The sequence below is a fragment of the Ooceraea biroi genome, chromosome 4, assembly GCF_003672135.1.
Source record: "Ooceraea biroi isolate clonal line C1 chromosome 4, Obir_v5.4, whole genome shotgun sequence".
NCBI classification, from domain to species: domain Eukaryota; kingdom Metazoa; phylum Arthropoda; class Insecta; order Hymenoptera; family Formicidae; genus Ooceraea; species Ooceraea biroi.
The window spans coordinates 14,737,834-14,752,877 of NC_039509.1; the positions used below are offsets into that span (position 1 = coordinate 14,737,834).

The 15,044-nt window shown below is 41.1% G+C and overlaps 3 protein-coding genes and 1 long non-coding RNA gene across 6 annotated transcripts in view; 2 read left to right on the forward strand and 2 right to left on the reverse strand.

Annotated features, from left to right (window-relative positions):
* Nucleotides 1-1,046: 1,046 nt before the first annotated feature.
* On the reverse strand, nt 1,047-6,701 carry LOC105283895 (calcium homeostasis endoplasmic reticulum protein). Of its 2 annotated transcripts, XM_011347027.3 has the most exons (8): nt 6,341-6,699; nt 5,578-5,748; nt 4,277-4,940; nt 4,123-4,194; nt 3,430-3,826; nt 2,947-3,350; nt 2,475-2,840; nt 1,047-2,347 (listed from the first exon to the last, which is right to left on the reverse strand). In XM_011347027.3, the coding sequence occupies exons 1-8, from the start codon at nt 6,357-6,359 to the stop codon at nt 2,053-2,055; spliced, it is 2,388 nt and encodes a 795-aa protein (XP_011345329.2). In that variant the 5' UTR covers nt 6,360-6,699; the 3' UTR covers nt 1,047-2,052. The 2 variants fall into 2 exon arrangements, with proteins under 2 accessions (XP_011345329.2, XP_026825209.1); XM_026969408.1 differs by having other exon boundaries at nt 4,277-4,878; nt 5,578-6,701.
* A 1,671-nt stretch (nt 6,702-8,372) lies between these two features.
* LOC105283933 (eukaryotic translation initiation factor 3 subunit G) lies at nt 8,373-11,192 on the forward strand. Of its 2 annotated transcripts, XM_011347075.3 has the most exons (4): nt 8,385-8,528; nt 9,042-9,130; nt 9,343-9,801; nt 9,960-11,192. In XM_011347075.3, the coding sequence occupies exons 2-4, from the start codon at nt 9,100-9,102 to the stop codon at nt 10,370-10,372; spliced, it is 903 nt and encodes a 300-aa protein (XP_011345377.1). In that variant the 5' UTR covers nt 8,385-8,528; nt 9,042-9,099; the 3' UTR covers nt 10,373-11,192. The 2 variants fall into 2 exon arrangements, with proteins under 2 accessions (XP_011345383.1, XP_011345377.1); XM_011347081.3 differs by lacking the exon at nt 9,042-9,130 and having other exon boundaries at nt 8,373-8,528.
* LOC105283926 overlaps nt 10,684-15,044 on the reverse strand; it is a 28,959-nt gene continuing 24,598 nt past the window's right edge. Inside the window, exon 4 of the mRNA XM_011347062.3 lies at nt 10,684-11,867. Coding sequence (XP_011345364.1) covers nt 11,625-11,867 — 243 coding nt within the window. The 3' untranslated portion in view covers nt 10,684-11,624. The remainder of the gene's footprint in view (nt 11,868-15,044) is intronic.
* On the forward strand, nt 11,856-14,828 carry LOC105283920. The gene is made up of 2 exons (XR_894775.3): nt 11,856-11,923; nt 12,116-14,828. It is a non-coding gene; the product is annotated as an uncharacterized LOC105283920 (long non-coding RNA).

Consider the following 15,044-nt stretch of genomic DNA (forward strand, 5'->3'; position numbering starts at 1 on the left):
AGCTTGTACGCGTTTGTATCATATTGAAAATTATAAAATATGAAGTGTCTCTAAGCACACACACACATATACTCACATACACACGAAATATAGATGCATAAAATCGAATTACAGACGAGGCTTTAAAAATTTGCAGAATTGAAAAAGCTGCATTGAGTCGCCGTTTTACATGGCTAATCTTTGAAAATAAAATTTCGTTTTTTGCGACACTCTGAATTTTCTGCAGGCTCATGGAAGAGCAAATTATCGCTTTCACTTGCTGAACGCGCAGATTTGTTTGCGCTCGTGCGATAGTTGCGAGGCGTTCCAGCTAAGTTCGCAGGCCAGCGGGTTAACATTCTACGCAACTTTCGCGCAATCGGTGGCGGCTAGAGCGATCGCGCGTATCGCACGACACGGAAAAAGAATCGCCGGAGTTGTGACAGAAACGGCCGTAGTCCGGCTTTTGTTTACGTCTCGACGCGACGGCCGAGGCACCGCTATCGTCACGAGAAACCGGTTCGCCGTTGGATTCAGTCGGTTTTGATATCAGCTGCCGCTGGGGGAGTTCAGAAAGGCGACTCGACGATTAACTTGTACCCGGTCATTCGTCGAGCCGTTCGTAGCCAGTTAAACCAGGCTCGCTTGCACGCTTTTTCTTTCTTTCATCTCGTGCACGCACGTGGTGCGCGACAAGAGATGCTTGTGCCGCGAAACCGAAGAACGCTCTATTACGCCGCGCGATATTCGTGCTGCAAGTAAAACCGTTTTGGTCTTATCTTCTTTCTCTTCGCGAAAATAAAGGATTCCGTCGATATCGAGCAAGGCTGAAACAAAATTTTAACAATTTAATAAGTTAAGTTTGCAACAAATTAGGCACGCAAATTGCAAACCTTGATTAACGATGGAACGTAATGAAATTGAAGATAGCCAATTGACAAAATGAAGAAAATATGAAAAAGAAAATGAATGCACTATTTTACAGTAAAGAATAACGGATTATAATCGACCTAATCGAGAGACACGAAGGAAACGAATGGCAAATATGTATAAAAGTTCACATTTGCTTCCGTAATAAATGTACAGTTTTTATTTTTGAGCTATCATCGTGTATGCAATATAATCATTTGTTAACGTACTAAATACAAGTACTCTTGCGTTCCTTGCGCTCATGCAATAACCGCATGGAACAAACTTGTACTTCTGTACGCGGGTTGTATAGCATCCTGCACAGCAAACGCGTGAAAATCGAGCAAGACTGTAATTGTTACGCGCGCGTGAAACGATTAAAATGTTAAACAAGATCGAAGATTTCTCCTGACGGACATTGACTTGGATCGCTTTAATCTCGCCCGACGCGAGACATAGAATGCAGATATCTATAATCGATCAATCTCTTTTATCAGACTTTCGTAACGAGACTCCTTCGATACTTGTCTTTTTATTAAAAGACGTACTCTGTCTTAATTTCCCTTCCTTTTCAGCATTTTGCATAGAATCTGCCTGCGAAACAACAGAATCAAGATCACCAATGTAGGCACAATTTTTTTACATTTATATAATGTGTCACATAATAGATCATATATTATACGATATTATTCTGAATATTTATTAAAAATCATGCGCATATATGATAATTATCGAAAATTCGAGATACATTCTGGTCGTATCTATAATTTTATCTATGATCGAAAATGTACAATTTTGTCCCACGTGAATCAAGTTCTCACTAGTCGCCGTCTGTTACGAGTAGGATTGTGACAGCTGCCGATAAAATCGTGTAATCGGAGTGGTACAGCGTAAAAACATTCGATATCCATTTGTGATCATTGAAAATCGAATAAAAGACAATTGCTTAATTTGGAGTCGATGAAGTGCGTCGATTTTCGAAGTCAGCCCTCATAGGCGAATCAATCGCATATAAATGCTTCTGAAAACTCTGAATCAATCATCCATCATCGCGATGCGAGAGAAGATCTCGAGAGACATTTTTTCGAGAGAGGATCTCGTGTCAGGCAAAGAATCGGTGCTATTCAGTAATATTCGAACAGTTCCACACTTCGCCGATAACGATCAATCGCGTTCAGCCCTTTCTTCGGCTCGCTCCTCAGCTCGAGCTTTCATCCTGGTGATGAACGCCTGACCCTTGCTCTTCCGAAAAGTCTCGTACGGGTCGTTCAGGTTGATACCGACTCCCTTGTACTGATCGTTCTTGTCGCGAATCTCGCCACTGGAAATCGGCGCCTCGATACCTTGCTCGTTCGCGCCGAGACCCGCGCCAGCCCAGCCCATCTTTTTCAGCAACTGATGTCCCTTGTTGCTCTCGTCGATGCCGATCTCTTGCGGTGCCTTGCTGTACGTGGAACCACTGCAGGTGGGGGCAATGCAAAACACAATTGGAATAACAAAAACCCGCAGCGAGTATTGTCGTGTCGTAGTCACTAAAAAAAAAGAAGAAAAAGAAGACTAGAACATCGACGCTAGAAGACACTTACAGAAAACTGGGAGGAGTCGGGCTTCTGTCCTGCCTGTCGATCCTTCTGTCCGGACTGCGATCCTTATTACTGTTCCTCCTTCTGCGGCTTCTGCTAACGTGATTGCTGTTGCGACTGTTGCGCCTGTGATTAGCTGCGGGCGATCTCGATCTACTCCTGCCACGCGATCGTGAGCGCGATCTGCTGCGCGACTTGCTCCTGTATCGTTTCTTTGGCGGACTAGGACTCTTGGATCTCGGTCGCAGGATCGGCGATGGGGATTTGGATCTCTGCCTAATACCAGTGGCTATGTCCTCCTCCTTGCGCTTACGAGCGGCATTCTTCGCCTTGTAATACTCGTACAGTCCCAATTTTTCCCATCCATCACTGCAAGTTTGATGAAAAATTAAATTAAAAATTTATATATAGAGTATAAAAATATCGTGTGACTCGCGACCACATCGAGACTGTTACGATTGCCCAATGATCCCACCTATCTCTGGGAGAATCATGATTCGGCGGCGCATAAAACGCCTCTACCGCCGCAACTAGGCGATCACTCGGTGGAGCCGGCGGCGGAAGTCTTATCGCGTCTGGATCCAATGGCTTATATTCGCCGTCCTCTAGCTTGATCAAGGGTACCATTAGACCAGCTGGAAGCTCGAAGTAAGGCATACTAGGCATCAAATCCTCCACGGAAGGTTCGTGGATAACGGGTGGCGGTCCGAAGCCTGGCGGCGGCTTCGAGAAGTCCGGTAGGGGAACGTTGGTGAACGGTGGTGGTTCGTTCGACGGCGGTACGCCCCATCCTGGAGGTGGCTGACTGAAGTTTACGTCCGTCCCCATCGTACCGGGAGGACCGGAATGACTAGGCGGCATCGGCATGTTTTGCTGATTCTGCACAAATAAGATTCTGGATAAGAACACGCGAAACTTCAGATTCAAACTTAAGCCAGAAGCGCAAAAATAGTATTACTATTTGTGGCGGTGGCGGTGGTGGAGCTTTCAGCTGCTGATCTATCGCTATTTTCTGCTGCTCGATATTCTGGATTTGTCTCAGCGCGTGATTGACGAATGCCTGATGCTGCGCCTGGTAGTTATCGAACGTCTGTTTCGTCGACGCTGTGATAGGGGTGATCGCAGTGGCGTGTTGTGCTACCAAATTAGCTTGGTATTCTGACCACGATGTGCTCGGTTGTTTCAACTTATCTATGATCCCTTCGTCAAAGTAATTGTTCTTTGATTCCCACAAACTCAACAGCTTATTCAGCTTATTCAGCTGTTCCTCGGATGCTGCTAGTGAGGTGTTACAGAACATGGGAACAACAACACTTTCCATTGCCTTGCGAAGATCCATAGACTTTTTTCTTGCACTGAAGAAGTTTCTAATTAAGTATCTCGTACGGAGTTGCAGAGGTGTAACATCTAGCTCATATTATTGTTCAACACTGTCGCAACATGATAGATGTACGTATCAATAGGTTAAAAAAATTGGGCAATTTTTAAGAGGGAGCTTTGAAATGTGGGAGATGTGGGGAAAAAATGAGATCGGTGAATGCACGGATGTACCTTGGGAATTAAATTCATAAGAATAAAATATAACCTTGCTTTGAGTAAAATTGTTAACGGGATCTTTGTTACTTTGCGCATTATAGAGTTCTATACTAACCAATGATGTAATACGTCGTTCACCAGATAAATAATGTGTAGTTTATGGCTAAAAGTCGTTCCTTGAATAACCCTGAAAAAGAAATATACATAGATATGAATAAGTATCTAGGACGTAAATACGTCGGAGCGGCAGTTAAATTGTTTATACACACTTCTTCAGCAAATGATCGGCGACGACTTGATTACTTTGCGAAGTGAGCGAATTCTGAAGTATCCAGGCCTTTCCCGCGCTTATGCTGTCCTTGGTGCAGCTATCGATGATTGGTTGTAGCACCGTGTCAAACGCAGCCAGATCTGTGTTCGTGCTTTGCGCGCTGCTTTGCAACGCCTGTTCCTGTGCCTGCCTCACAGCGTCCTCTACTCTTCCCTGCTGTTGTGCCATCAACGCAGCATGCTGCGCAGCCAGGTTCTGTTCTGATTGTCTCACTTGTTCCTGCAAGGTCGTCTGCTGCGACTGTAGATTCGCCAGCTCATTCTGCAGCCACGCGGGTGGGCCCGCGATGTTAACCGCTTGCGCGACTCCGCCAATCGGCGGATTCACACCTCCCATGCCGCCGGGAACCGGTCCAATCGGCGGCCCTGCATTTCCCGGCCCCCCGCCGATCTGCCCAGGTAAAACGGGACCGCCTTGGCTTCCGACTTGGGGTCCGATCCCGACCACCGGATTTATGCCATTGTTTTGCGTACTCAGACCGGACGCAAGATTGACGTTATTCAGTGGCTGCGAGACGGTGTTTGCGGCTGTTTGCTGCTGCTGCGAAACGTTTAAACGTGGGTCTGCATTTTGCATTGGATTTATTCCTTTTTGCTTTAAAACTGTAAACGAATGACGGTGGATTATTGTGAGGTGCCTGAATCCTTTTCAAGCGATATTTCAAAAATTTGTATACATATAGTCCGATATTGTGTTTTTTTGTTCTTATCTGCCGAGTCTTATCCTCTACCATAAGAAAATTCTTGGCATTTACACGAGAGAAGTACGGTATCGGAAAACTCAATAAGTCTTTTGGGAGCACTATACTTTTTTTCTGTTTCTTTCTCTTTTTTTCTTTTACATTTTGACAGTACTAGTATAGTTTATTACAGGGCACACTAGTTTAGACGGTAGGTCTTATTTTCCCATATGGATTGAAGCGATACACAGAGAGAATATATGCCGTATTAGATAAGCTCCAGCAAGAATTTCAAACTACATTTCCTCAAAATTGCCATTGCCAAGGAATACAAGATGTCGTTAGTGTAAAAGCGTTTTCCGCATATACAAATAGCAATCCCAAAATCTTGAAAGGAAGATCGTTTCCTATTCGACGAATAATACATTTTGTACGTTTGCAATGATGGAATCGGATCCTGTATCGCTTTTCAAAGTCATTCCTTTGCTCCTTGCGTAAAGCATGGCCTTTTTTTATGCTTCTCGATTGCTGTAGCTGTTAAGGGGATATGTCCCACTTACTGGCTTGCTCTGTAGTCACTTTGTATTGATAGTAGTTGAAATGCTCCCCGCCGAACAGGAACCCAAATTTTGGGTTGTCTTTCTGCTTGTTTTTTGTCATCTGCTCGAACTCTGGGCCATTGCGAGCGACAAACTGCGCCAGTTTGTCTATGATGTTCCGTAACTCTGTATCTAGATATTACATGAAAAATAACCAAATTAAATCCAACCGAATAACGAATTAAAATCTAATAAAAGTATTTAGTTACATCAATTTGCTATTGTTCGTAGCTCCATTCCTTTAGAAGCTTATTTATACTCTAAATTAATCAAATTACCAAATTTTTAAGTATAACTAAGATATTACACTTATAAAAATGGACAAAATGATAAGAATAACAGAAATGAAAAAATCTATTAAAATAGGCAATAAATTATGCGAATCGCATAAAATGCACAAATTTATCCATAAAAACTTCATTTTTATTATCTTCCTATTGAAACTTTCAGAACGCAACATAATTTAACAAAACTTTCACAGGTAACCCAATTGAAGAAAACATCCAGGCATTGAAAAATAAAATATAATTTATCATTTTTTCGGGAAAGATCGCTTGATACAATTCAAAGGGAACGATAAAATGCAGAGGTAAGATTTATTACATCTTCAGGTTACTATGCGAGTGTGCGTGTTTGGCATGATCGTGGAAAACGAAAGAGGAAATGGTACGTGCGAGAGAACATGTTGGAGCCGGATCGACGAACCTCAAAATGGCTTGCATACCTGCGGGAGCCTGGTCCATCGTCTTGAACGTTCGACTGTTGCGATCTTGCAATAACCGCCTGTCAAAACGTTACGTATTCACTTGTTCCACCAATGTCTTGTGCATCAACGTGACATGTCTCCGTGCAACATGATTCACTCACGATGGACCGGACAACGCGCTAAGCATCGCCATTACAATCTCGCGGCAGCGAAGAGTCTCGCCAATCGCGTCATAAGTACGACACTAATGCCAGCCTAACTGTTTTTTAGGGACTTTAGTTGGTGCTACTTTTTCCCCTGAAAGATTAAAGATTTTTATTAGATGTCTAATTATCTTTAGATTTTGACGTAAGAAGACTCAGGGCGCAGTCCCATGGTGCGGAACGTGCGCAATGCGGAATTGGCGGAACGCTCGTGATTGGTTCGATCATTGTTACGTTCGTTCCGCCGAGTTCTTTCCGCACATTTTCATTTTATCGCGGAGTTACGTTACTCGCGTCTGTCGTGGAGTTAGCAACATGACATTTCGTGGAGGTCGAAGTAATAGCAATGCTATTGCAATCAGAGGGGCATATTCGACATACTTCCAAGGTACTGGTGCGTTAAGTTACCAGTGGGAAAAGGCGTTGCAAAATGGTTTTTAAGTTGTCTTTGCAAAAAATATATGGTAAATAGTATTGTCAGTAAATGGCTTCACAAATCTCGAGTATAATGTTTTAGATTGTATTTCAGTGTAATCAGGAGCCGCATTTCAGGCGAAATAGATTCTCGAACAACATATTTTTTAATGATGATTGGTTGGACCAATGTTAATAACGTTTTAAATAATTGTGATGGCATTCGAAAATAATCTATATATTTTTCTATGTCTTCGACCAACGTTTCTTTTACAAGATTATCGCTTGCTCCTTGTAGCAATCTTCTTTCGGCACTAAATATGCTTCGTACCCAACACTTCCGTTGATTCTGTATATTTTCATTTTTTCTTGCAATTCTGTATAAAAAATACAGTTTTACAATTTTGCGACGTATCTCCTGTTTTTTAAATACACACCAACTTTGTTTTAATGTTTTTAGTAGCTCACAAATAACAACAAACAATTCTTCAGAATTCATCGTTTTGCCTACATGCATTTCGCCTACGCGCATCGACTCGTAGTAATTCCGACCCGCTGAAGTTTATTTTCCTATGTCCCATGCAGCGGAAAACGCGGAAGCGTAATTTGTGCGCGCCAATAATATATTCTATTCCGATAGACACAACAGAAGAATCTACGGAAAACATCATGTGATTGGCGGAGGCCAATTGCGCTTCCGCAAGTTCTGCCGCATGGGACATAGGAAAATACATTTCAGCGGAGTACAGTTGGCGGAACGTCTGTGATTGGACGGACTTCATTCCGCCAATTCCGCATTGCGCACGTTCCGCACCATGGGACTGCGCCCTCATTCGATAAGAAATAGTAGCGAAATAAAAAATATTTCATGCACGTCGTAAAGTCGTACTACTCAAAAATAAAAGTACGTCTGACACGTCATTGAGTCGTACTACTACCTCGTGTTTTAATCTGTAGCGAGCGTATTATTTATTTGATTGTTATGCTACATTTACGGCAGTTTTAACGCACGAGGAACTATTACAACATCTCGGTTTAGGTGAAAATATATAAAGATGCTGACTTTATTTAATACAGACTAGTACTGCTTAATTAATGCACGTGCGACTTATCGCGCGAGCAATTAGCTTCTCCTTGTTCTTTTGATTCCTTCCAAGGCTCTCCATCTCGGTATTCGTGCTGCCCTCTCATTGGTCGGGCTAGTTCTGCCTTGCACTCCTTAGATGCCGCCACAAATCACAGAGAGTGGAGGCTCGTAGCGGACTTTTTCGGAACTAACTCTCTTGCAGATAAATTTTTCATGTAAAAGTGCGACTGCGAGGAGAAATTATTAATGCTATATATTACTACTGCTAACTTTTTTTCTATTTGTACGAAAAAATTGCATTATTATAATTCTGGCATATGTGGTAGCACTGATGAAAAATGTTTCAGGAACCTCCGATGAGAGCGCTACGAAACTAGCAACTCCTCCATTTTGAGGAATCCTTTCCGCAACGTGTTCAGTAGTTTTCATTTTTGCATGGTGTTTCGCTTACAGTTTGTCTCGTATCATCTGCAAATTGTACCTTTCGTACGATAATTCTACGGTAAGCAAATAGTACTTTCTTTAAACTCATTAAGTTTTGCTTTCTCGCATCGAGCGGTTCGAATTGACGACACGTGAGAATTTCGTCGACAGTTGTGATATGTATTTTTATTTATCTAAGTTTTATTTATATACGTATTTGACTTACTCAATGGAAACTGTTAATTAGAAAGTGACTCGTTAAAGATTGCAATTTTTCGAAGCATTAGTGCGTAGAGTAACTTATAGGTTAGGTTATCATGTCTTACGTGGGTGCGTTCGCGATGGACGCTCATATATGAAATAATAAAGCACTAATTAAATAGTCTATTAACATTGTAGAGAGAAATTTGCTTTTGTAATATTGCTGATCTATATTGGATCATGATCTACCAGAATACCTGTACATATACAAATATATGTTAAAAAGTATAATGGATTAATAATATTCTTGCAAGAAAAAAATCATTGATATTTCTAATGTTATTAATATGTTAAAAATAGAATGGTATGTAACATGTCTAATTTGTTTCAGCACTTGTATTTACATTTTCTGGCTGTATAATAGCATTTTATTTTATTATAAAAATAAGATGATTGACATAAATGATGTGACTTTAATAGGTTAAGTATATCAAAAATATCTATATAACACTAATATTGATTTAACATTGATGATTCATTTGCACAGACTCGAGATTCATATTTAGATAAGGCATTTAATGTATTTGCGAAGAAAAAATTAACATTTCGGTATTTTGGGACTTGACATTTATTTGTACATATAAGAGATTTTATAATTTTCTTACATATGTAACTTATATACCTTCAAATAGTTGCAGACATGCCAGTTGCACAATCCGAAGTAAAGTCCAGCTGGGCCGATGAAGTCGAAGAGGAGGGAGGAGCATTGCCATCTCCTTCGGAGGTTTACGAGAACGGTTTCAAGATTCTCACCGAGTTTAAGTACAACCAAGAAAACAAGAAAGTCAAGGTTGTGCGTACGTACAAGGTAGAGCGACGCGTCGTTTCGAAAACGATCGCGGCTCGTAAAAACTGGGCGAAATTCGGCGACTCCGCCGACGACAGGCCGGGCCCTAATCCGGCCACCACCGTCGGCGGTGAAGATGTCTTCATGCAGTTCATATCTAGCAAAGAGGAGGAGAACAAGGTCGAGGAAGATTCCCTGGACAAATTGAAGAGCATGGGTGACAAGGGCGTCGTCAAGTGCCGTAACTGCAATGGTGATCACTGGACCTCCAAGTGCCCCTACAAGGACACTGTTCTTGCTGGTGGTAAGTTAAATATTGATCATAGGCAATCAGCAAAGCATAAAATATTCACTAAAATCGAATTAAATATGAATTTTCTTGTACGTTGAATAAATCGACGTGCAAGTTATCTATTATCCGCGCGAAATCTCCAAGTCGCCAAAAAAATTCTCCGTTTTTAGGAAAAGTACCAGACGACAAGAAACCTCTGGTTAACACGGGAGTACCCGGCGCAATGGCTGAGCTGAAACCGCAGAGTGGCAAGTACGTGCCACCCGGAATGCGCGACGGCGGCAACAAACGCGGAGATTCCATGCAGATGCAGAGGCGCGATGATACGACCGCCATTCGTATCTCCAATCTGTCGCAGAGCACCACGGACGCGGATCTGGACGAGCTGGTGAAGCCGTTCGGCTCTGTAGTGAAGCAGTTCCTCGCCAAAGAGAAGCTCTCCAATCTCTGCAAAGGCTTCGCTTACGTACATTTCAAGCACAAGGCCGATGCCGCAAGAGCGATCGCCACTCTGGACGGTTACGGATACGATCATCTTATCTTGAGCGTCGAATGGTCGAAGCCACAAGTGCAGAATAACTGAACGCGAAGAGACAGGAACAGTGGACGCGCGGACGGAAATGTGAAATGTGTAGGTCGATTGCTGCACAAAACCTCTATGAAAATAGAACTGTATTTCTACAAATACAAATTCTCTAGTGCTATTCTTGCTTGTACATCCTTAATTATCTTCCTCTCCTTGTAATTATAAATTATTATCACAATAATTTATAATTACAAGAGGAGGAAAAGGAGAAAATTGTTCATTAGATTAGCGGATGTAGATTAGATTTATCAGATTGGGATTAGGTGAGCAAAATCTGAAAGCTCATTGACTCGTTGATCGAAAGTTCAGATTGCATATAGACAGTTTTATTTCAGTATATTACATAGATTATATTGAATCACAATGAACGTAATTACATTTGGATTTGACCGCGTGCGAGCCGCATTTACGAGTAGACTTGGCTACATATTTTCGAAATCGTAACGTTACGTCTAATACAACCTTACACAATGGCTTATAGAAGATTTCTTGAAGGTACATCCATGGCTAATTACAATATAATACATCATTTGTCGTATACTTCTCGGGACCAGTTTGCGACGACGCGCGTCGTTGCTCTTGAAGAATAAATTCACAGGTCGCGTGATTCGACAAATGTTATCGAGGATGAGACCAACGATCACTGAACAATGGAGCATTGTATCGCTGGCAATCGAGTGAGGCTCGAGAGAGACGGAACATCGCATGCAACTCGTATTTATGTGTTAGGCTATTCGTTCCATATAATGAATCGAATAATCGAGAATATTCCCTGTGATAGTCCAATGTAATATCGCCAATAAAAGATCGGTCAACTGGAAAGGTGCATGATTAAAATCAATCGGCATGATATCTCTCTTGGACTCGCGCACTGCTTGTTTCTATAATATATATTCTTTAGTATAAAAGAAATCGTGATTTATTTTACGCGTATGACGCAAAATATGTCAACGAGAAATGTATATATTTTCATATCCATAATTAATTAATGAATTCATTTGGTTAATTAGTCAATATTAAAATTGCGCGCGCGTGTGTTATTCACGTATCGATGATACATGTATCCTAAAACAAACACTTTTGGGTGAATTGGTTTTTTTGGTAACATTTTAAATGTCTATTAAACTTATTTTATGATGACTGATTTGTTTCCTTTTTTTATCCAGCTGAGGTATCCTTGATTCACAAATTACGAATTGTCGCTACTTCATCAAAATTCGGATGGGAGATGCTGAAGCGGTGAGCTTTATCACGTGACATTGATCTCCTCGTCTTCCTCGTTCTCCGTTTGTTCCTCGGGCCTTTGGGGGCTCGTGAGCGGACTCACGTCGCTCAGGTCCATCCTGGGCCGATCACCGTCAGCGTCGCTCAGATCCGGGTTCGGGTTATTCTTGTTCGGTAAGGTCTGCTCGCGCGAACCGCCTGTCGCCAACAGCTCTCGCTCTTTGCTGTTCCGCCATTTCATACGTCGATTTTGAAACCAGATCTTCACCTGCGAATACAAAACCACGACTCATTATCTGTTTGCGATGGAATCCAATTGCAGAGGTATAACGCTATACTTAAATTTAATAAATTATTCGCGACTATATTAAAATGCATTTTACGTTCATTCCCTCTTTAAAGCTAGAACTAATATTAAAATGAACAAACAATAAAAGATCTTGCCATAAAGCAAATCTATATTATTGGACGGCAAATCTCTTTCACAATTTAAACCCATTTTCATTCTCGTTTCAGTTTTTCTCTCAGCGTTTGCGGTTGATTCAACGCAAATCGGTGATCTAACAATTATGATAATAATCACACATTTTACTTGTACGGAATTTTTGGAGGGGCGTATCTTTACATAAACAAGTAATAAAAAAGGATGTAGTAGATCATTCAGCCCAAGCAGCGTGTGTAATCAAGGAAGAGAGGAAAGTCGTTACTTTCCTGCGTGAAGGACTCACACGCTTAACAGGACTGCCGGAACGGGCCAACGTCAAACGCACACCCCCGAAAGTCTCGCCCACCCTCGTTTCCGCCTGGGCTCGCCTCGCCTCGCCGTAGCAGCCCCATTAGCCACTTTATTATACGCGTTCTACCTTGAGCGAATCGTTGACCCCGGGGCGCGGATTGATCCACCTAAACAACTTTCTGAATTTTCATTCGCCATCACCGCCGCCGCCACCGCCGCGGTGTGCACTTGACACCATCGACGGACTCACCACCTTTGGGGTGAGTCCGTGCTCACTCACACGAATAAAATACTTCGCGCTGCCCCTGATTGATGCCGCGGGACGTGACGTTCGATAATTCGCAGACATTCGCCGAGCGTCGTTCAGAAAACGCGATAGCCAAGTGGCTTCCGCTTCGAAAGCTCGCGATCGCTCTCGGGCGATTGTAAATCCCGCTCGTTTCGATTGCGCTTTCTCTATCCTTGTGATACGATGAATGCAACTGAAGTGAACTTACCCTTATCGCTGTGGAATACCTATACGTTCTTCTACTTGATTTGCGTCACTTCTAATCTCTAAAGTTGCAGAGAAAAAGCAGACGCGGATATAATATTATGAAAAAAATATATTATAGAGTAAATATGCGCAATCTCTCTTTTCTGCAATCGCACATTGGAAATTTATCATTATTTGTATATTTGTCGTTATTTGAATATATCATTGTAGAAGTTTAGAACACAATATTTTTAATTAGAATTAAGTTCTTCGAGGAGCTATGAATACAATGTCCCATTCTCGAATAATAAAAACAGTAACAGCTAATTTAAGAACGATTAAGCGAGCGAGAGGGTGCAGCATGTTACCGAATTTAATCGAAGCACAATTCAACGGCAACGCTATCTTGTGATTTTAAATAATTTTTCGAAGTGTTTCATATGCACCGATAGATGGGCTGGGATGACGCGGACAAAATTTTCGACACTTTCGCAATGTATATCTTATTCGGCGGACGCACGCACGTATTCGCCGGACGTGCGTGCGTTTGACACCGCGCGCCATCATTAATACGGCTCTCGACCTAGAGAGATTGAAATTTAATGTAATTTATTATTTTTTAATATCCTATGAAACGTTTTACGCGGATATTTTCGATGCACGGCCCCGACCGGTCACTCTCGACGGAGGGAGGACGGGCGGGCAGGCGTGTGCGCTTGACATCGCGCGAGTTAAACGGGTTTTGACGCGTTAATGTGTTTTTCCGCTTTATAGCGAGATCACCGGGGACCGTTGCATCGAGAAAGAATCACGATCATGAGCGCTCGTCGAGTAGAATTGTTTACACGAACGCTATTTAATGCACGAACAATCCTAATCGTGTACTTAATCGCGTCAAATTATTTATAAAACGGCATTTATAGTTATGGCCGTTTAGGATGGCATAATTTATTCGTTATATTCGTTATTAATTGCGTATATGTGTAAATCGAATGTCCAACCGTGACATCGTAATGTCAGATATGAAGAGGTACTGGGAATATAAAATTATATTATAAAAGAAATATAATTATTGTACAATAATGCCCACGATCATTTTCGAGCTTTTAATATACGAGAGCAGAATTAATAGTCTCAGCGCGATAGTGAGTAGTTAAAACTTCTATGTGAATCGAGATATCTGTTTCTTACAGATCGAGCGCGTCACATTCATTCTCATTAAGTGCCAGAGCGTGCAATAAAGCTATTAACGCAAACACGTTCGATCCGCAATACGTTCCCGGCATCATTATAGACCTCAACGCGACACTAATAATTCTATCAATTACATGATTCGTTTTATCGGTGTAACGCGCTGACTCACCGCTCGTCCAATTGCGTGTCAATAATATTTGTAGCATTTATACCTAATGCTCGTAATATTGCAGAATACGCGTTTAACCAGAAGTCAATCACAGTTCACACGCACGTAGAGCTAAAATCAATTCATGGCGAATTACAGTGAATTTGATTGTACTTGCTGATAGAAATCTGAATATCGGTGGAATTTTGTAACAAGTATTAAATTTTACTAGTGCGGTAATCTGGATCTCAAAATAAGTACGTGGAAGATATAAAAACAATTTATATTGAACGACTGATTATTCCATCAGAGCTACGGATTTGTAATTTAAAATATGAAAAATACTTAAAAAATATTAAAAACAGGAAGATTAAATTAAATTAGAGATTAATTAATTATAATTATAATTAAGTATAATAAAATTAAAATTAAAAATAAAAGCGTGTGTGTGTTCCTCATATCCTCGTGTTATTTAATTTATATAACTTTTCTTTAATTTTTCAAATCTTATTAAGAAAATATCAGCTCGAGAGAGTTAATGCGACAATTAAATTGTAATTGATGAAAAAATTGAATATCAATTCGCAAACTTTGTTTAATAATCATAATAATGCTCTCTAAACAAATGACATAAACTGGCGACTTGTTATACAGAAAATACAAATCTATGCAAAAATAAGTGTGTCCTGATTTTACATTCTAACAACTAGTTAGTTCATAAGTCCATGTACAAGTATTCCGTTCACGATTATTAAAGCGTTTAAGATTTTCTTTTCTGTTATATTGTTGAACATTGTTGTCGATAAGTGAACAAGTTAACAAACTGGTGCTGTAGTGTTTGGGAAATTACGCGTCGAATGCCGTACAGCATGAGAGAGATTCTAAAAGGTGA

Coding starts and splice junctions, on each gene's coding strand:
- LOC105283895 (XM_011347027.3), bottom strand. Junction 4,195..4,276: donor GCCGATCATTTGCTGAAGAA/GTGTGTATAAAC, acceptor TTTCTTTTTCAG/GGTTATTCAAGGAACGACTT. Junction 3,351..3,429: donor CACCGCCACCGCCACAAATA/GTAATACTATTT, acceptor TTATTTGTGCAG/AATCAGCAAAACATGCCGAT.
- LOC105283933 (XM_011347075.3), top strand. CDS start 9,100: ATGATTGACATAAATGATGTGACTTTAATAG. Junction 9,131..9,342: donor AAATGATGTGACTTTAATAG/GTTAAGTATATC, acceptor ACCTTCAAATAG/TTGCAGACATGCCAGTTGCA. Junction 9,802..9,959: donor GGACACTGTTCTTGCTGGTG/GTAAGTTAAATA, acceptor CTCCGTTTTTAG/GAAAAGTACCAGACGACAAG.